The 20,320-nt window shown below is 43.9% G+C and overlaps 1 protein-coding gene across 2 annotated transcripts; it reads left to right on the forward strand.

Moving 5' to 3' along the window:
- The first annotated feature begins 1,070 nt into the window (after positions 1-1,070).
- On the forward strand, positions 1,071-20,038 carry PPP2R1B (protein phosphatase 2 scaffold subunit Abeta). Of its 2 annotated transcripts, none has more exons than XM_053451775.1 (15): positions 1,071-1,249; positions 5,739-5,829; positions 8,281-8,381; positions 11,819-12,051; positions 12,209-12,356; positions 13,018-13,173; positions 13,449-13,563; positions 14,299-14,369; positions 15,235-15,369; positions 16,560-16,736; positions 17,121-17,181; positions 17,628-17,782; positions 18,240-18,382; positions 19,076-19,167; positions 19,697-20,038. In XM_053451775.1, exons 1-15 carry the CDS (start codon positions 1,172-1,174, stop codon positions 19,711-19,713), a joined length of 1,773 nt encoding a protein of 590 aa, XP_053307750.1. In that variant the 5' UTR covers positions 1,071-1,171; the 3' UTR covers positions 19,714-20,038. The 2 variants fall into 2 exon arrangements, with proteins under 2 accessions (XP_053307750.1, XP_053307751.1); XM_053451776.1 differs by having other exon boundaries at positions 1,073-1,249; positions 16,563-16,736.
- The last annotated feature ends 282 nt before the right edge of the window (positions 20,039-20,320 follow it).

Genomic DNA, 20,320 nt, shown 5'->3' on the forward strand with positions numbered 1-20,320 from the left:
GGTTAACGTGGACAAAAACCTGGTTTTATCTCACTTATACCGACAAAATGTATTTATTATTTATTGATTCATATGGCACCGTCACGTTCGGTGGCGCTGTATGACGGGTAAACAGGACATTACAAGGAGCGCATATAACACTCTGGAGTTACAGAAAGGTAAGAAGGGCGCTGCTCAAAGGAGTTTACAATCTACATATCAGGATGTTGTCATTGTTGCCAGTCATGTGCATAACTGGGAACTCTCCAGGTTTGATACGGAGATTGCCAGGTGAGTGCTGCTCCAACAGCTCTCCAGGTCAAGACCCGAATCCTCCGGGTCGCGGGGTCTTGACACGCCCCACTCCCCGCCCATTTTTCCATTAAATGGGGGTGTTTCCCGCCTCCGACATCAGCAGGAACTCCCCCAGCGTCAGTGGGAACGCCACCGACATCAGCGGGACCTCTCATCTACGATGGCATGACTGCCTGCTGACGTCACTGCGCCATCCTGGCCGTGTTCCGCAAGGGAAGGCTCCGTGTAGCCGGGGCCGAGAAGTTCCCAGGTTAGGTCATGTGATGCCTTCGGTGATTTTCAGGCACAATCACTGCACAGAGCTGATTCTCTATGCTATGAAGAACATTCATGCGTAGACTTTAATTTGTCAAAGTGTCTGGCTGGGTGATTAAGACTGAGCCAGTCTATTGCTTATCACATTAATGAGTGAGGGTGTTTGTCTAGTAGATTGGGCTAAAATAAGAGAGCTAATACACATACAAATGGCTATTATGCAGCTGGGAAGCGCGTCACAGCTGCAGCTCCAGTGTCCCACATAATCCTGCCCCAGGTTTTGACTCTACAACGAGAAGAACCAGGTGATTTACTCTGGGGGATGACAACTACCAGGGTGCGGCTGCATTTCATTTGATCCTTAAAGCTCTAAGCAAAAGAGAGACACAATCTATCTCAAAATAAGACAAGATGCTAAAGATCCTAAGAATGCATCCACTCATATGAATTTGTTATTTGGCGGTGTGGTCTCTGGTGCATAGAACTCCAGGATTTCTGCCAAAGCAGCTCGTTGCCGTCATTTCCGGAGCAGCGCCCGTGGCCTTCTTTCCGAATTTGTCTCGCAGCGGAAGTAGGCCGGCGGCTTTTGGTAGAGGAAGACGAAGCTGCAGCCGGTATCAAGATGGCAGGAGCGGATGGAGATGACTCGCTGTATCCGATTGCTGTGCTCATCGATGAGCTGAGGAATGAGGACGTGCAGGTGAGGGGCGCCGCGGAGCTCCAGTGGGCCGTGTTACGGCAGTTTGGTGCCGTCCCGGGCACACCCTGGCTCTGCCTGTGCCCGAGTGGGTGGTGTGTGTGGCCGTTCCGGAACTCCCCGATATTCACAGCATGTAGATAAAGGAAACCACAATCAGGAAATGTGGCTTATTTTACGTAATCGGCGCGTTCACCTCGCCTCTTACTGATTAAGTGCATTTAGTTGGGTGGTATGTGTGTGTATATATGTGTGTGTCATGGGCGCGAGAAGGTCTTCTTCTGATAAATGATGGGTTTGCCCCCATTCTCCCAGATAGAGACAGGGTGGAAGGATCAGTGGCTGTGAGGTGTATAATATCACTACGCTCTTTGGTTCGGTGCCCGGCTGCTAATGCCAAGCCCCTGTGTGTTAGAATGCCCACATGCTGTATCAGTGATCTGTGCTGGTCTGGGCAGAGGCTCAGCTGGCGCAGGTACGCTCCACAGCCGTGCGAAGGGGCGGCGGATGTAGTTTGTAAAGCTGCTCCCCAGGTAACCTGCAGTGCCCACTGCTGTAAAAAGCAATGGATTAAGATGCGCAGGAACAAAATACCAGTCAGGATATTCACCGAGCGGGAGCCGCATAGGTGTTTATTCCATCCCAGTGGTGGGGGACAATGCTTTCTAGCTGCTTCAGGAATCAGACTTGGGGGGGGGGGGGATTTTTTTTAAATAACTTTTTTTGTCTAAAATGACACAGCGTGCCCAGTCTGGGTTGATTCCCGTTATGGTGTTTCCGCCTGTTCCGCGGTATTACACCTGTCCGGCCGGCGGCGATGTCTTCCACCGGGGAAAGTGTTCCTCTTCCTTCCACGTCAGACGTTTTGGTTGCGCTTTCTACCTGCGAATATGCATTTAAATGCACAATCCCTTAATATGTAATTGTCGCTTTGGTTGCCTAACCCCCCCCCACACACACTCCTTTTTTCCGCGCATTAGATGCGTCTCCTGATATGCGATGCTAAACTTCAGTCTCCTCGAGGACCGCCATGGTGGGCAAAGCAAAGAGGGTTCATGGAGTCTGAAATCTCGTTAGAAAAATGAACCTTTTAACCTTAAGGAGAATCTGCAGCGAAAGCCTTCTCAGTCGTTCTGTTTAGCACTGCTGAGGTGTAGGGGCACCAAAGGGGGTCTTCATTAACCCCCCTTTCAGAATCCCGTGGTGTATTTGCAAGGGGGCACCACAACAATTAAGGGGTACACGGCTGTTATACACGAAAACGTCTCTAGCTCTCGGTATTCTTGTCTTCCCCGTTAATATTACGATTGAGCATCATTTGATGTTGCCTTGCGTCTGGTCAGCGGACCGTAGCTGCTTGATGTTAACCCCCTATTAGCGTGAGTTTTCAAGTGTGGTCAAGATGAGTACAGTCAGATTTTCACAGCAGAAAAAAAGACTAGATGTGCTGAATGGTCTATAGAAGTGTCTATTCCTAGTGTCTGCCCCACGGGATATATTGTTACGGTAATATCTCGGGCGTACGATTTGTGTTCTAAATGTAGTTCTAGAACCGTTTAGAACACACGCCCTGTGTGACGGACCCTTTTGAGTGTGAATGGGTTCGTTATAGCGATCTGTGAATATAATTTTTTTAGATACGTCTGTTCTGTAGTTGCACGAGAAGCATGTGTCCAGCATCCCATAAGGGATGGCTGTAATTTATTGTCCTCGATGAGATCGCTTTTCTTTTCTTGATAAGAGAAGGTAGATTTTCTTGTGTTAACTCATTACTGAGGCAGATGCCTCGTTAGGGAATCCAGTCATTGCTTTTGAAAATTCATACTGCGGCTTTGGATGTATCGGTATAAGCAGATGTCGTCTGTTAAAACCATAGAATCTTAAGTGTGCAAGGTACCTGTATTACGTCTGCATCTGCCTAATAGCCTATCGCTGCTGAAGATGTTTGTTCTTAAGGGGCACTCCAACTAGAGCCCTGCGTGGGACTGTTCTTAATCCTGCTCCCGGTGACATCATTCACTCATTCATATACTTGTTCATTCAATCATTCACAGGTATTCATTCCCTCAATCACTCATACTTGTTCATAACATCTCCTCCACCCCCTTACCTGAACTGCAGATTTCCCACGCAAGGCTGCCTTCGCGTTGCTTGCACACAACGTCTCTTCTCTTGTCCCGCCGGTACGGAGCAGGGTCATGTCATGTAAATTCACGTGACTCTGCTGGGTTCCTGGGTGGAACAAGAGAAAAGACGCTGTGTGCAGGCAACGCGAAGGCAGCCGTGCAGGATTACTGGGACCTGCAGGTACACTGTCTGACCGGCCGTAAGTTTTTTGATGGGCCCTGCGCGACGCACATCCCGATGCAGGCCTTTAACTCCATTGCAAACCTCTCCCTTTTCTATCGCATACATTAACACCCCACCGTCTGCGTTGTATGAGGCATTTGGTCGGGTGTTCCTCTTGCGTAGCGATGCACAGAGAGCTGGCTCCGGTGAGATCTCAAAGTGGGTCTCGGGTCTCTGAGTATGTGCAGGAACCCCTTGATTCAGTGGGATCACTTTCTGGCTACCTTAAGTAACCAGGTCTGACACAAACAGAATATAGCGAGATCTCCTGTAGTATCTGCCACTTGCACCTAAAAATAATCTTTCCCATCCTCCCATTCCTCACCCAAGAATCCACAAAATCTCCTGTTCATTCCCTTGTTTCCCGTCTTGACTACTGCAACACTCTTCTGGTTGGTATTCCACTGTCTTGACTCTCTCCTCTACAATTTGTCCCAAATGCTGCTGCTAGGCTTACCTTCTTTGCATGTCCCTTCTTTTCAGCTTCCCCGCTGGCTCCCTATTACCTTTTTAGAATTAAATTTAAAGTCCTGGTACTAACATACCAGTATCAACCTCATGCTGATGAGTCCCATGAAGGATGAAACAGCTTTCCATGAGTGGTGATCTGGCACTTCTTCCCGAGTTTTGTCTAAAGGCTGTTTTGTACAGCGGGCAATTACTTTCAAGGGATCCATGTATAAAGTGGATATAGAGGCAAAGGTGATTGTTAACCTTATTTGCATGGGCCTACCCAGAATCCCTTGTGGTTGTGGCAGTACCATGAGATTTCTGAGGGAGCAACAAGCCTTCTGGCATGTCTGGTGTCTGCAGATGAGTGTTCAATAATACATCTACTACCCCTTAAATTTAAATGGAAGGGTTTCAATCACCTTTACCCACCATAAATTATGTAATGCCCTCATAAGCAAATACACTCCTACTCGATCCTTATGTTCTTCTCGTGGGCTAAGGCTCTCCTCCTCACTTATCACCTCTTCCTTTTCCTGTCTACAAGATTTCACTTGGTTTGTCCCATATCTCTGGAATCTACTTCCACCGAACCTTCAGCTTTCACCCTCCCTCCCAACATTTAAGAAACATCTCAAAACCCACTTCTTCAGAGAAGCTGCACCTTAGCTGCTAGAACTTCCCTGTCACTGATACAACCACCACACTACCTCTTGGGGTGCGTTATGTTTGTCACCCTATTCCCTCAAGACTGTAAGCTTGCGAGCCGAGCCTCTCCACCTAATGTATCGATTTGTCTTATTCTCTCAATTCTACTCGGGTCATACCAACTGAATATATGTATTGTAAGAAGCACTGCGCAAATTGTTGGCGCTATATAAATAAGATACTTTTATCTTCTAATGGTGGGTCTTTTATTGAAGCATATTAAAGTATGTAAATATTCTTTATTAGCTAACATGACATGGTCTGTTTCCTATATTGTCTTGGGTGAAAATATAAGAAAAAGGCAAAGCATTATCCAGTCCCAGCGTCGAATGATTTCTTGCTAGGTATTGGGTCATACAAAGTCACTGCTAGAGGCTTAGTTTCCAGACTGAATGGAACAAGTCAAAAGTGCGCTGCTTTAGTAAGAAAAATCTATTTTAGGGCAGCAAATGCCGAAAAGATCAATCTCTCCGTATCTAGGAGGTTTGTAAGATCTCGTTCGGAGCCCCAGTGACTGCAGCGCTTTAACGCTCAAGTGCATGTCTTCATCGTAAAGGGCCACGGCTTTCAGAAAGTTGAATCTCTTCTTGTCTGACACACAACCAAGCGGCATCAAAATACTGTTTGTAAATGGGTTACTTGCGGTATTTCCAAGACATAACAAAGCCCTCTGGTCCCTGCTGAACATAGAGGGCATAAAGCACATTATTCAGCTGAATGTAATGCCGCACGGTGTCCTCTTTAATGTGTCGCCCTTTAACACTGGTGTATATGTATGAAGTGCAGGCGCGGTCTCCACAGTCAAGACTAGCATGTTTGCTTCTGTTAAAGAAACTAGGACATGTAAGAGTTCCTGTGTCCTTTTACTCGGTTTAGTGCTCTACGTTCCAGTTTACTTCACTTATTTCACCAAACAATGTTTTCTTGTAACCTTTGTATGTTCCAGCAATGCTCCCCAGGCTAACATCTTTGTCTTGTTTTTCAGCTGCGTCTCAACAGCATCAAGAAGCTGTCCACTATAGCCTTGGCTTTGGGAGTGGAAAGGACCAGGACAGAGCTTCTGCCGTTCCTCACTGGTAAGTATCCACGCCATGGCAGTGCAGACTCTCAACAAGAACTCTACTATGAATAGAAATGTCCAACTGAAACTTGGCTTTGGGTTTTCTAGAATTTAAATGAATTTAGTGAGTCTGTACTGTATACAGAGTAAGTGGCCGTTGGCTCATTGAACACTTGATTAAACTCTGAATGTGTGCTTATGAGATCTGAGCCTGTTCAGGCTTTCCATACACTTTTATATATATTTAATGTTGGGTCAAGTTCTTCCAATAAACTAAATACAGGGTATCTTCATGTGGTTACAAGACTTTACTGTCCTGTTAATAAACAATGTTAACAACACAAGTTATATTCTTGTTACGTCTTCAGTGCCTTCAGAATACAAATAGGGGCATTGCTTAGGTCGGTGACTACATAACATTGTTTACGTGGCAGCTTTCTTTTGACTTCACTGGTCTGTTAAATTATCAAAGATCCCCAGCCTTCCCACTTCCTACATGATGCACTGCCATACCTGGAGACTTTCTGGCTCTGGTTACCTGAAGCCCGCCATCGTGCGGTGAGTGGTCCTGCCAACGCCGCCAGCCAGAGTTTCCCTGTGGATGTGCGCTGCCCTAGGCACCTAAGTGTCCTCTTGCATGACCAGATGGGTTTGTCTCATGTTAAGCCGTGACCCTTACTTATGTGGAGGAAGGCATTGTGATCAAAAGAAAATTTTGGCACAACTCAAATAGAAATAGTTGCCAAATAAGTTTGGAGGTTACTGTGGCATTACCAACACGTTGTGCCCAGTGTGTTTTTTAGTTGTGTTGTAGAGCCCGTTGTCGCAATTCCCTTGCAGAGATGTTCTAAATGCAAAAGTATTTTCCATTTGTTTTCTAACCCAAATACTCGCTCTTAGCTGTGTGGCATTGCTGTAGTCTCCGAGAACCTATGAAACGGATGTAGTATATGTCCTAGCTCAGGACATCCCCTACATCTCCCATACTCCTCAAGCCCATTAGCTGAAAGAGCATTATGGGAGATGTAGTCCTGCAGCAGCTGGAGGGCCGCAAGCTTGACACCCCTGTCCTAGCTGAAAGCAAGTCGCAATATGACTCAAACATTCGTACGGCAGGCACTGGACATAATCCACCACAAAACAATACAACCTGGGCTGTCCTGGGGGTTAAACAGGATTAACAAAGTAAAAGTTATAAGGTCTTCAATGTTTAACTGTCTAAGAAGCCACGTGTTTCTTATTTTTGAATTCATGGCCTGTAATGACATCTGTCCCTTGTTGTCAAATGATGATGGTGCTTTTGTAGAATTAATATTGTAATTTGGTCTAGTTCTGTGAAGTCCATCTAATGTGCGGAAAAGCAGAGTTAAGAGTTCTTAATTCTAAAGGTTTTTACTAAAACTGCAGATTATTTGGTACCTCGTAATGTGTGTAAATGTATGGTTGCTTTACATAAAATGTTGACTGATAACTGGTTGCAGTTGGCAAGTGTTTCTAAATGGTGAACGTCTTAGAGGCGTTTCCATGGAAACCAGAGCTCCAAGAACACAATTTCTAAGCAGGAGTATTTGTGAGTTTAGGTTTTTAGCATTGGCCTGATTAAACGGGGTCTAGTGAAATATCTCGTTAAGGTTACGAGGTAGTACAATGCAGTTTTCTGGTGGTGCCGCCTTACAGAAGATGGGCATAAATTACCAGGAAGGTACAAAATTGGCATTTCTGTGAGGGACTGGAAAAGCACATTCTTACTTCACTGGAGCCTGAATAAAAAGGCATGGAGGCCTAATCTTAAGACTTGCGTCTATGGTATTGTTACCAGAGATGTTGGTCACCCCGTGTGCCGTGCATGTAGTAATGCATCTTGGTGTATGCTTGATTTATATGGACCTGTTAGCAATGGCTGTTGATACACCTAAACTCGGCAATAGGGGGGTCTGCAGGCTTTTGGGCAGAGTGTATATTAAATTACACCGAATATTTTACTGTCCCCAGCAGCCCTACTAAAGAAGCGTTTCACCTGACAGGCTGATAGTGCTGAACACGTCCCTCGACGTGGACCATGCCCGTGTAGAACGCCGCTCGCAAGCTGCCAATTTGGTCTGTGTCCTCTTTGCCCTCCACACTCATGTGTTCAGCAGTACAGATCCTGGTGGGGTGAAACAGTGCGTTTTCATGGAAACATATAATTCACCTAACCGCTAAACTGCACGGATTACACATTTTTCTGTGGTCCTTGATGCAGTTGTGATTTTAGTAAATACAAAAGGTCCTTGTTTTATTCCACTGAGATATGTTGCATGTTCTGACATTTTGGGGAGTAGAAGTGGGCCTCATCTATATGAGCAACGTGCTGCCACGGAGTCCGGTAGCTAGTAGGGTGCGTGTGATTTAAACTCTTGCTGGCAAAAGGTGACAGATTTAAAAAAAAAAAAAAAACCTAATATCCTACCAATGTTCCTTTATTTAGATACCATATACGATGAAGACGAGGTCCTGTTGGCTCTTGCGGAGCAGCTCGGTAGCTTCACCACACTTGTGGGAGGTCCAGAATTTGTCCACTGCCTACTGGTGAGTCGCATGAAATATACATGGGGCGTATCGCAACGCCGGGGGTCATGTATAAGGAGCGCAAGATTTCAAGCATCCTCTCTAAATGTCTTACTCTTTAAGCACTTTGTGTATGATGGCTGTCTGTCGCCTTATTTTCATTTTTGTTTTCATCCAAGTATATTGGATTAATCCGAACTTTCTGTAAGTTTAGCCCTTTTCACCGTCGCTACCTCCGTGCAGACATACGTTTGACTGACATTCATGCACTGCTGCAGGACTCTAAAGAACCCCCTCCACTCACTTACATTTACTTAAGTAGTGGGATTTGCATTTTAGCTTGGCATGCCCACTGTTTCTATTATGTATTTTCTCCCCTTTTTTTTTTTCAAAACCTGAGGGAAATGCGTATGGAATGAGTAGTTTAGTTTGCGTTTGTTGTTGGACTGTTTGGGGTAGTAGTCTGTCCCTTTAAGATGTATATATTTTCCGTCAGTGGTTGAATTTAAAACCGAAATTCTTTCTGACTAGAGAGATCCAGAAATGCAAAGAATGATTGCACGTGATGCGGCAGACATGCATATACATGCAGGGAACTTGCGATAAGATTATCACTTTAATTTAAAAGCTCATAGTTTTTAAGGTAGTCTGTAATTAGTACCTTTTTCATGGAAAGCCCCCTTGGGGTATACAATGTTTATGGGGTTATGCTATGTACTCATTCTGTGCATCCGCAGAACCGCGTGTGATCATTAACATACATGGTAGTGCGATCAGCACTTGTCTACCAGATTTGCTAATCTCTAGGAAATATAACAAATCTCTTTTTTTTGCCTCGGTAGTTTTATAACCATAAATCCATGTTTTAACCCTTTTGGATAAGATCGGTTAGTTTTGTAGCATTTTGCCACATATTTTAGCATTCCGTAGCTAAAATAGTCCTGTAAATGTCTCCAAAATACTCCCCATGGCTTTTACTGCATGAATCTAGCAGTGCTAAGTGCTGAAGATATTCTCTGGATATGCATGGTTCTGGCTGTCTTTGTGGTGGGGTGGAGAGGGGATGGGGCTACTTTTTAACATTTTAAATCAAATTTACATCAAAATGACAGTGGTGTAAAGGTACAAGCTACTGAGTTTGAAGAAGGCTTTTAGGCTTCAATCATAAGGTGGCTGTTCCCTGTTTAAGTCCCTATAGTCTTCCCTATACCCTTTGTATTAGTTTTTAGAGGAGATGCGTTAAAGGAACCATCTAATGTCCTGGACACACACTAAAGGAGAATACATATTTAAGTAATCACAGTATGTTAATATTCATTCTTCCAAAACCAACTCCGAAGAGGCAGCCTTGTAACAGCAGCAGTTGTCCTCTGTGATCAGACTGTTCTTGCCACTGATTGGCTACTTAAAGCTGTCAATCAGTGTCAGAAAAGTGCTCCCCTTGAATCCGGCGCCGGCACTTTCCAGGCATGCTCGCACTCCTTGCTGGTTGTGGCCAGAAGTAAAATCTTTCTGCCTGGCAGCTTTGGCTATGGGGTTGTTGGACGTGGTACTGGTTGCGAATCTAATTTCTTGAAGGATATCTGTGTTTAAAATCACACTGTAAAGCCTGACTTTAAAGTCTGTAACACTTATTTATGCAAAAAAAATAATCTTTGCAAGCAGGTCTGGGCTCTTGGTTCTCGTCGGTATATATGTCGTGAGGCAGCGTGAAGTTCAGTAGACTGATGCCTTGTCCCCTTTTGTCCTTTCTTGGCTTCAGCTACAAAGCGTGCATCTGGCTCCCTACTTCCCTGCCAATCTACTTTGTGCGTCAGCAAGTAAAGCTGCCAAAGTCTTAGATCTCTTCTGAGCCTTTTCCGCCCTCTGGAACGAATGGCTTGTAAGCGCTGTGGGTATTGCAATATTAGGTGCCATCTGGGGGCCCCTGCTCTTTTGGCTCCTATCCCAAACGTGTTTTCACTTTGGCAGCCCTGAAATATTTTTATCAACGTCACCAGCTCAGTTAAAACTAATTTATGTAGGTTGCTAGCAGATGCTGCTGCATAAGCTTGAACTAAACAGGCAGCGCCAGGTGGTCTTGTAAGTATACACATAATAAGCTTATGGCGCACTAGGATTTATAGTAATCGGCGGCTCCGACTCTGTACATATCCCGTGAAAGTGGTTTTAAAAAGTCCCATAATCTGCACACCGAGAAACTGTCTAATTGGCCCTGGCTAATTATTTCGGGCTGTCGTCTGTGCGGTCTTTAAGTGCGACTTCTCATCTGCATCTTCAGGGTTACTTTGTTTTAATCTGCATCGGCCCAAATTGATAGTGAGGGTAGAGGTAATTGGTTAAAAGTAGTCTTACAGAAAACTCGTTACTATGCCATAAAATATTGTGCTTTCCTATTAGATTAGCTGTTGGGGTATTTAAACGTGAGCATGTTTACGTGCGCCCGGTCTTAGTGCTGTTGGCGGTGGCGTATTTAGCCCTACACCAACAGGTCATGACATGTCTCAGTGTGCTGATGGCCCCCTTTTTAAATGAATAGGCTCCATAGTGTGCTGCAGTTAATCCTCCCAGTTAAAGGGATATCTGATTTCCCCTACTGGCCCATTTACACCATGTGCAGAGCCGGCACAACCTCGATAGTACGCAGTACCTGGCTCTCTGCAAAATAACCCTAGTCCATAAGGGATTAAATGAGATGTTTTCCATAGGATCACAGCGACTGATTTGTTCGCCTCAAGCTTGTTTGGACTGGACGCAAATACAACCTGTAAAATGTCACGTTATTGAAGGGGTTAATTCTGCACGGTTGCTCTTGTGGATTGATCAGACAGCAGAGGTGGATTGTGGCTGTCAAGAAAGTTCATCCCCACCTGTGAAGCTGCATGGTGATCTCTGAGTGGAACCTGCATGATTGCTCCTTTGGGAGTGATCAGACATTGTAGTTGTCCCCATAACCTTCCCATCATGCCCCTGCAGTAGTCAAGATTATGGTGCAATGTGGGGGATTTTTGTCCATGACTTGCTCTGTTACGTCACTGGTCCTCTAGGGAAGTTTTCTAATGACGTACCTGATTCATCAATGGTCACAAAGGGGTTAAATGAGCAAATGAGGGACTCTTATTTGACTACTTGCTTAGATTCTCTGGAATTGCAATCCTACTCTGAATGAACCATATGATTTTGAAACTAAACCTTTTTGTTTCCCCTTGTCTTGAAGGTTCGGTATGTTTTTGTCAGTATGGATGAATATAACAGGGTTATTTCTAGCTTGTTAAAGTACAGTAATGGTGCAGTTCTATCAATTAACATCCAGCAGTGATCCTTTACACGCCAATAAAAAGTTAAGTGGTAGATTTCAGAGTTTGGTGCTGCTTGTAATTCCCCCAAAAATGTACAATAGATCTGTATTGATCAACTGTCCTAATTCTTCTTGTGACATGCATCTGATTTATATACAGCCACCCCTTGAAAGCTTGGCCACTGTTGAAGAGACTGTCGTTCGAGACAAAGCTGTGGAGTCCTTGCGGAAGATCTCTCATGAGCATTCTCCTGTTGATCTTGAAGCTCACTTTGTGCCTCTGGTGAAGCGTCTAGCCAGCGGCGACTGGTTTACGTCTCGCACGTCTGCATGTGGACTCTTCAGCGTGTGCTATCCCCGGGTGTCTAGCACTGTGAAAGCAGAGATAAGACAGTAAGTTTGTTAAATTAGAAATTTGCATGCATAAAGGGGGGGGGGCAGTCCTCTAATGTTACTGCCAGGTCTCCCACATGTCTCTCTGTAGCTGAAACTAAACATTATGAATGTGTGAATTTCAGTAACTGATACATAATCCTTGCTCGTTTTGCAGACACTTCCGTAATCTGTGCTCCGATGACACCCCTATGGTACGTCGTGCTGCCGCTTCCAAGCTGGGCGAGTTTGCAAAAGTACTTGAGCTAGAATATGTGAAAAATGACATCATTCCTCTCTTCACAAACTTGGCTTCAGATGAACAGGTGAGCCGTCAACAGTTCTTATCTGCACATCCGCTGTATAATAAGCTGAAATCCTTTACCCCCACCAAACCTTTATTGTGCTGTCATTGTAGGGGATCTGTAATACTTACCGTGATTCTCTCCTTTCTGAGTAACTTTCTTGCAACCTGGAAGCCTCTTGGAAGTTAGAATGCATGGCAGCACACAACATAATCATGTAAATGTCTATGCCACTAATGGTATCGAGCGTTCTTACGCGACAGCAAGTGCTTCTGACTTCACCCGCAGCACTTGTGATGTCGGCTCAGGCTGATACCGCTGCTTGCGTCTGAAGTCTGGCGAGTGTGGAGAACGCTCTATTTATTGTCTGCTAATCCCATTGGGAAACACTGGCAGCAAAAAACCCGCTTAGCACCCCTTCATAGGCACAACCCTGGTATAAACTAGGCCACGTGCAGAAAGGTTTGCTTTGCTCCAACATATTTGCTATAATGTACGGCTGACACATCCGCTTAAACGGTGCCACCTATGACCACTTGCATCCAACTGTGTGGATGAATAATCAGTTCAGGTGATGTTCCTCAGGTGCATAGCAGGTAGCTTGGGGATGGACTGAAGATGGTACCAATTAGTGTCCACATTCACTTTGTTGTGGCGTTAAATGTCTCGTTTGTGTTTGCAGGACTCTGTACGTCTGCTGGCAGTGGAAGCCTGTGTCAGCATCGCGCAGCTGCTTCCTGAAGAGGATCTGGAAGCTCTGGTTATGCCGACTCTGCGTCAGGCAACAGAGGACAAATCCTGGCGTGTCCGCTATATGGTCGCTGACAAGTTTTCAGAAGTAAGAAATACTCATTTGATTCTGGCTCAGCGGCAGGGTTGTCAGGCTGTCTACTTTGAAATTGTGTAGGTTATGTTCAGGATTTTTTTTTTATTTAATGTGGACACGCCGGTAGTGCGTTTATTTTATTTATTCAGTGTAAACTCGTGTGGGTTCAGTAATCTCAGATATATTGTAGACCACCAGGGAGGAGTGGAAGTTGATGCAGCTCGTAGCTGAATTTTTCACATGTTTGCTTCATTCAATGCTCACTGTCTTGGGGTTTTTTTTTTTAGCTTCAGAAAGCTGTTGGTCCAGAGATCACAAAAAATGACCTTGTTCCTGCCTTCCAAAACTTGCTTAAGGATTGTGAAGCAGAGGTGCGTGCTGCGGGAGCCCATAAAGTTAAAGGTAAGGGGCTGTTAAATTCGGGTAGCTGCAACCATAGTCGGTGACTTGTAAGGTCTCATCATACTGTTGTGAAAGCTTAAAAATGTTTTAATATTCCTTAAAAGGACAATATAACGGCTGTGAAAGCAGTTACTTTGAGTAATGCATTCTAATTGGCTGCTTGACACCGCTCTCCCAGGAAGTCATGATTGGAGGCGGGGGGCTCATGTTTGTCGTGTGCATGTAAATGTGTATATATATTTTTAGTTTCTTTCATGATGGCATTTCCCCTTTAATGACATCAGATGTTATAGGCATGAACCTGTGTACTCCCCGGGACATATGCCAAACGCCACAGCTGTTGGTGGGTTTTTTCCTCGTACGTTATCCTCAGTTAGCGAGGATAGTGAGTACTTTCATGTTTTAAAGTAGATTTATTTAAATGGCATTGTCTGTACAGATATTGATTGGGCATAATCTCTAAATTAGTCTGTCAAAAAATTGGGTTTTAGCTAGAAAGCATATTTTCTATTTGAAAAGCTGCCAGTGAGCTTTGCTGCTGTTCGTTGTGTTGCAGGGAGTCTGTTACAAGCAGAAAAGTAAAGCATACATGTAGATGGATTTTCCAACCTGTGATAATGGTGATAACTCTGCAAATTGATAGGTCCAGGGTACATGTGAGAAATACTGTAAAGGGACATAGTTTTAGCCTTTTACATGCGTTGGAATGTAATCCTGAGCTTTGCTTTATTTTAGAGTTTTGTGAGAATTTGCCAGCTGACGGAAGAGAGGCCATCATTATGAACCACATTCTGCCCTATGTGAAGGTACGTTCTATGCCGCTCGGCATGTCTGTTCTGCTCCTGATTAGTGGTTTGCATGCTGGTCCTTGAGTCGCTCGGTATGTTTGGGGGAATTGCATTGGGCTGTAGCAATGAATGATTCTGCTCACTTTCATAGCATATCCACTCTTAATATGTTGACATCAGTGTTCCCTCTAAGCTGTGCGCTTGTGCGCGCGCACATAGCTTTTTTTTTAGAGAGCGCACACGTCCAAAAATTTTTGCTCTGTGAAAATTTTTGCACAAGAGACATTTTCTGCGCACGCCAACGAAGAAAAATTAGCTGGAACATTGGTTGACATTTCCATTCCTGTTGTGCTTAGTGCGTCCCTAATATCCAGCAGTAATTATCAAGCCCTAATATAACCATTAAGGACAAAGACTGCTTTATGACATGCTGGGGTCCTTTATTAAATCAAGGGAAAGCACTGTTCCTTTTAATACAGCCGTGTTCATATGATTGCATATCGCCACGACTTATAGGCATCTGGTACTTCTATGCATTTTTTAGGTAATGATTTTAATTTATTGCCTGCCTGTTACTGTTAAGTGGTAATGAGTGTCAGGGCTCTAAAGAGTAGGCTGCCCTTCTGTAGTAAAAATGGTCAAACAGCCATAACCTTCACACCAAAGCATCAGCTATTCGATGTCGTAGTCGGCATCTACCATCCTTGGTGACAACAGGATCTCTGAAACTGCATATTCTAATCACATGTTCAGTGATAAGACTGGCTTAGATAGGTATCCCCACTTCATCATTGGTCTTTTAGGGGTTAATATATTGATGGCTATTCTGTAATTGTATTTATTCGTATATGGATTGTAATGCGTGTGGCTTTTGTGTCTTTAGGAGCTTGTTTCGGACACCAACCAGCATGTGAAATCTGCCCTGGCCTCTGTAATTATGGGATTATCCACCATTCTAGGCAAAGATAATACAATAGAACATCTCCTACCTCTGTTCCTGGCTCAGCTCAAAGATGAGGTAATGTCTCATTTCTTTTTTTTGTTCTTGACAAATGGCCTTCATTGTAAGCGTAGCCAGATGCCCGGCCGTCAGAATAGCCCCCTGTCCTCTTCCACTTACTGTAAAGTGCTTTCGATGTGCGTTTCTTGGAGGCCAATTGTCCGCTTGTGAATGACGTGATGTTTGTGCCCTCTGATTGCTGCGCTCCTGCAGAGGATTTCTTCTGCTACAGAGACCCAGGTTGCCAATGCCACCTGAATCCATTCACTGGCCCTACACGGAGCACTATTTGCATTACCAACTATAAACCCGTTCCCCTGGGCACGGCAGGTGCGGAATAACCTGCTGCCTGCTTACTTTGTACAACGCTTTCTGGGAACACAGTGGCCGGTGTTTTTCCTGAGCGGCCTGTTTTGGAAGGATGGATTGTAAGGCTAGTAATTGGGCACGAGACGGAGAGAGAGAGATCTGCTACCATCTTTCCGAAATTGGCAACACATTTTCACATAGGCAAGAACAACCAGGATCATAAATCCGCCAGCTGCCGACCGGGTTCCTAACAAACCCTCCCGCTGCCTAATTGGCACCACAGATATAGAAGTTCTTTAGTAATATCTGCCCAGAAATCTTTATTTACACTTAATATAAACTAATATATACTCGAGTAACAGAGTCCCAAAACGTTAATAAGCAGGCCATGAGGATGCATGTTGACTGTTACCAGGACAGGTTCCATGTTTACATGTGAGCTCATCAGCTGCAAATAAAACCCAGATTTGGTCTGTATGCGAATTAAGAAATGTATATCAGTAAGTGTTGGCGCTAATAAGTGTGGTTTGTATCATATTTTAAGGTGTTCCCCTTCAATATACCCAAAATCGAAATGCAACAAAACAAGAAAGTGGCTGAGCAAGAAAGGCATGAGTGAAAATACTCAATACACCATAAATATGTGGAATGAAAATATATAACCACATGAGTCTAAACAAAATGTTTTTCTTGTGATTAGACTCTTGCTTCCAAAAACAAGTATATGGGGTGGAAAACAGAAAAATAGACAGTGCGACCTAATTAAATTCTCAATATATCACGCTTTGTGGTATGAGTGAATACTAGGTTCCTCGTCTTGCCCAATATCCCTCAATTCCAGTATTTTTTTTTCTTCTATAACGTGCACTAATTTTATACCCGAAACATGTCTTCCTAAGCAGTGTCCCGAAGTGCGCCTGAACATCATATCTAACCTTGACTGTGTGAACGAGGTTATTGGAATACGTCAGCTCTCTCAGTCCCTCCTTCCTGCCATTGTGGAACTGGCTGAAGATACAAAATGGCGGGTGCGACTGGCCATCATAGAGTACATGCCACTCCTTGCCGGCCAGCTGGTAAGCATTCCATATGCTATAAGGATGCTCCTAGTTAATGTGCATTAAGATGTATATTATCTAACATACGCATGCATTTGTATAGTACCTGTAGTCTTGCAAAGAACCTTAACAGACATAAGGTAGTATCAACCTAGCATGTTAGTCTAATGGTTTTCATCCAGTGTTTCGCTAGTGACACAAGCTTTTAGTCAGTGGCAGATTTGTATCTCCCCATGTGGCTATGAGTGGTTTGTGAACAATATCTATGAAACCCCTTGTAGATAGAGCTTTACTCCCCGCAGGTTAGTCTGTTGAACAGGTCACAGATGGGTACGGTCATAACCCAACTGCTGGGGCGTAATGCATTGATTTCCCTGACATTTCCACTTATTTTATCAACAGGGTGTGGAATTTTTTGATGAAAAGCTCAATTCCTTGTGCATGGCTTGGCTTGTTGACCATGGTAAGTGGTGAAAATATTCTAGTACGGTTGTATATCTCCTCTAGGATACCTGGCCAGACTACTCGTGCAATAGATTGTAAATTTCAACAAAACACTATGTCCCAGTCATCGTATCAATGGTTTGTATAATGATATCACCAGGCTGTGCTGCTTAGATGTCTTCTACAATGTAGGTCTATTTAAAGGGAGGATAATTTGTTGCAATGGATGCGAATAGTTAAGTTGCTTTAATTGAATCTACCTCAACTTGGACATTTATTTTATATTTAAGATCCTCTCTAATTCTAGCACATTTACCCCACAATACTATGTAGCATCCTGATTGTGGCCCTCTTGCTGCCTTACATCCATGTTTTAATATAATTGTCCTTGTAGTAACAGTGACTGTTCTTGCTGCCGTTGTACAGCCCTATCTGCTGTAAGATTAATACTTTTTCTTCCTTCAGTCTATGCCATCCGGGAGGCTGCCACCAATAATCTTATGAAGCTGGTGGAAAAGTTTGGTGCGGAGTGGGCCCAGAACACCATAGTTCCTAAGGTTTTGGCCATGGCAAATGACCCCAATTATCTTCACAGAATGACAACACTTTTCTGTGTGAATGTAAGTAAGCAATCTTAAACAATGTTATATGGGTGCTGGTAAAATTCAGTGTTTCTCCTGGTCCATTGCTGCCCTTCTGAAGACATCCTCAACTGTGGTCCTTGAAGCCACCAACTCTACACACTTTTCACACATTGCTGGCAATACCAGCAATCAGGCCCTCCTGACATCGCTCTTCCCAAGATAGAAATATAGGCCCCAAGCTATTCTGCACTGCCAGGGCTTTTCTAATCTAATTTTACGAAAGTAAGTTATACGAACTTGTATAGGAGTTTACTTTACGTAGAAAAAAACAAACTAGTCATTGGCCGCGTAGAATTGGTTGGGTTTTGTAGAACTTTCTGCATATCTGCTTGCCTCATCTGAGTTTCCTTTAGTAATAAAAACGAGTCTTTACGCACCACAGGATTTGAGGGTCTCTGGAGTCTTATTCCAATATCTCTTGTTATGTTTGCAGGCCTTGTCTGAAACATGTGGAAAAGACATCACCACCAAACTGATGCTGCCTATTGTACTGAAAATGGCTGCTGACCAGGTGGCAAATGTACGTTTCAATGTAGCAAAGTCTCTGCAGAAGATAGGACCTGTGTTGGACAGCACGTAAGTATAGGCTGGGATGTGATGGTTACGGCATTGTGGCATCTTATGTTTTGCTGGCATTGATCTCTGGGTTTTTGTGTTGAGCTCAGTGGAGCGTTACGATGGGACCGACCTGCTGTCGCCTCATGACCGACCTGCTTTCTGTTCTGTAGTGCGTCCCGAGCAGGAGTGTCATGGGATTAAATCTAATCCGCGTACGTGTGACGCAGTGGGCTATCGTGATATAAATGGGCATTTTACGTGCCTCATCACCCCAACCAACCCATAGTGCAGAGTCCCACACAGGTTGTGCTATTAGCTGCAAGAGAGCGTCACTCGTGGTCCGTTCTGCATGGCTTCACACAACAAACCAGTGGCAGGAAAGCGTTCCCAGTGAAATCTCCTGTTAGACTGCCCAAACAAAGTATACCCAATCCAGCCAAATACTCTTCTATGGCAAATAACAAGGGAGTGGGCAAAGGGGATGTAAAATCCCGGCTTTCACTACATTTTTGTATTCATACCTCCGTACTTGTGGTTAGGTTGCTTGCAAAAATATTGTTGTAAAGGCCGTGAACGTTTTTTCCTGCCACATTGATACAGCCTCTTCCAATGATATAACCATTATAAAGCAGTGTGGTTGCTCTGTTTTAACTTTTTAAAATCTAGCTATATCCACACTATTTTAATGCTGATGTATGAATTTTATTGCAGCACATTGCAGTCTGATGTCAAACCTGTACTGCAGAAGCTTGGCCAGGATGAGGACATGGATGTGAAGTACTTCGCCCAGGAGGCGCTGACCGGTATGTGATAATTAGCGGAAAAATTAGTGGAAAGCTGCATTTACTGCCCAAAAAAACAGCACCCACAGCTGCATCATCGTGCTGGTGGCTTGGCCGTGACTGAAGGGAATTGCATCATAATTGCAGTGTATTTGGGGGCGAAGTCGTTCTAAAACTGCTGCAAGATGCTATCTAGTTGGGCGCGCAAGAAAATATGAGAGAAATAAATGCAGTCCAATTAAAATTTCCCTCAAATGCATTGTTAGTATATCTTTGGAAAATGATTTAAAGCTTGTAAAAGCTTTACCCCAAGCTATTTCTAATGATCAGGTCAACTACGACTGGTCAATACCAAATGAGTGTTAGCTGGATTCACTTAATTTTTATTGGCCCCACTAGCGATTTTCTTTACTTGACATTTTAATTGACTTGCAGACAATACCCCAGATTTTCTTGTTGTTTTAATTCTGCTTTTTCATAGTTGTCACACTTGGGATATCTAATACTGTCCGTCTGGGTGCTTACTGAGCCTATACTCTTACTGTTTCAGTTCTTGCCCTGGCGTAAGGAAGATGCTGACCACCGACTCCCCCATTGTTCAGTATGTGTAGTAGAATGATTGTTTTGAAACTGCGGAACAACCTTTCAAAACCTCACTGATACAGATGGCAACTACTGTTGGAAGACCACATTCCCTCACATGTGCCTCTTCTAAAAGACTTTTGTGTTTAGTTTTGTTTTGTTTTTTAACATTATTTATGCATTTCTTGGACCATGCAGTTATTTCTTTTTGCTTCTTAAAGGAAGTCTTGTTACGAAACTGGTGGTGGTCAACACGCCAACTAGGTTTTAATTTTAGGTGACGACAATAAAAGACTTTGGGGACCCTCAAGTGTTTTCATAAATACTTTGTCTGGCTACAGCTCCCTTAATGTATTGCGATGGAAAGAGAAACAGTGCTTAAGTCATTGATTTTGCACCCCCCCCCCCATAAAATGTTATAGTAACGGCCATATTGTCTAAATTCGTCCACTCCAAGTGTTTTGCTTTTAGGGTTTTGTGTGGATATCTGAGGTGCTTTAACCTATTTCACAGTTATGAACCTCCTCAACTTCCTTTTTAAATATATTTGGCATATTGTGGTACTTCCACTTAGAAACCAAGCATCCCAAAA

Source organism: Spea bombifrons, chromosome 12 (assembly GCF_027358695.1).
Source record: "Spea bombifrons isolate aSpeBom1 chromosome 12, aSpeBom1.2.pri, whole genome shotgun sequence".
NCBI lineage: Eukaryota > Metazoa > Chordata > Amphibia > Anura > Pelobatidae > Spea > Spea bombifrons.

Excerpts from the sequence above, each read along its gene's own strand:
- PPP2R1B (XM_053451775.1), top strand. The coding sequence starts at position 1,172 with ATGGCAGGAGCGGATGGAGATGACTCGCTGTATCCGATTGCTGTGCTC. Across the intron at positions 8,382-11,818 it reads AATTTGTCCACTGCCTACTG|CCACCCCTTGAAAGCTTGGC; the intron begins GTGAGTCGCATG and ends ATTTATATACAG. Across the intron at positions 16,737-17,120 it reads CACTCCTTGCCGGCCAGCTG|GGTGTGGAATTTTTTGATGA; the intron begins GTAAGCATTCCA and ends TTTTATCAACAG.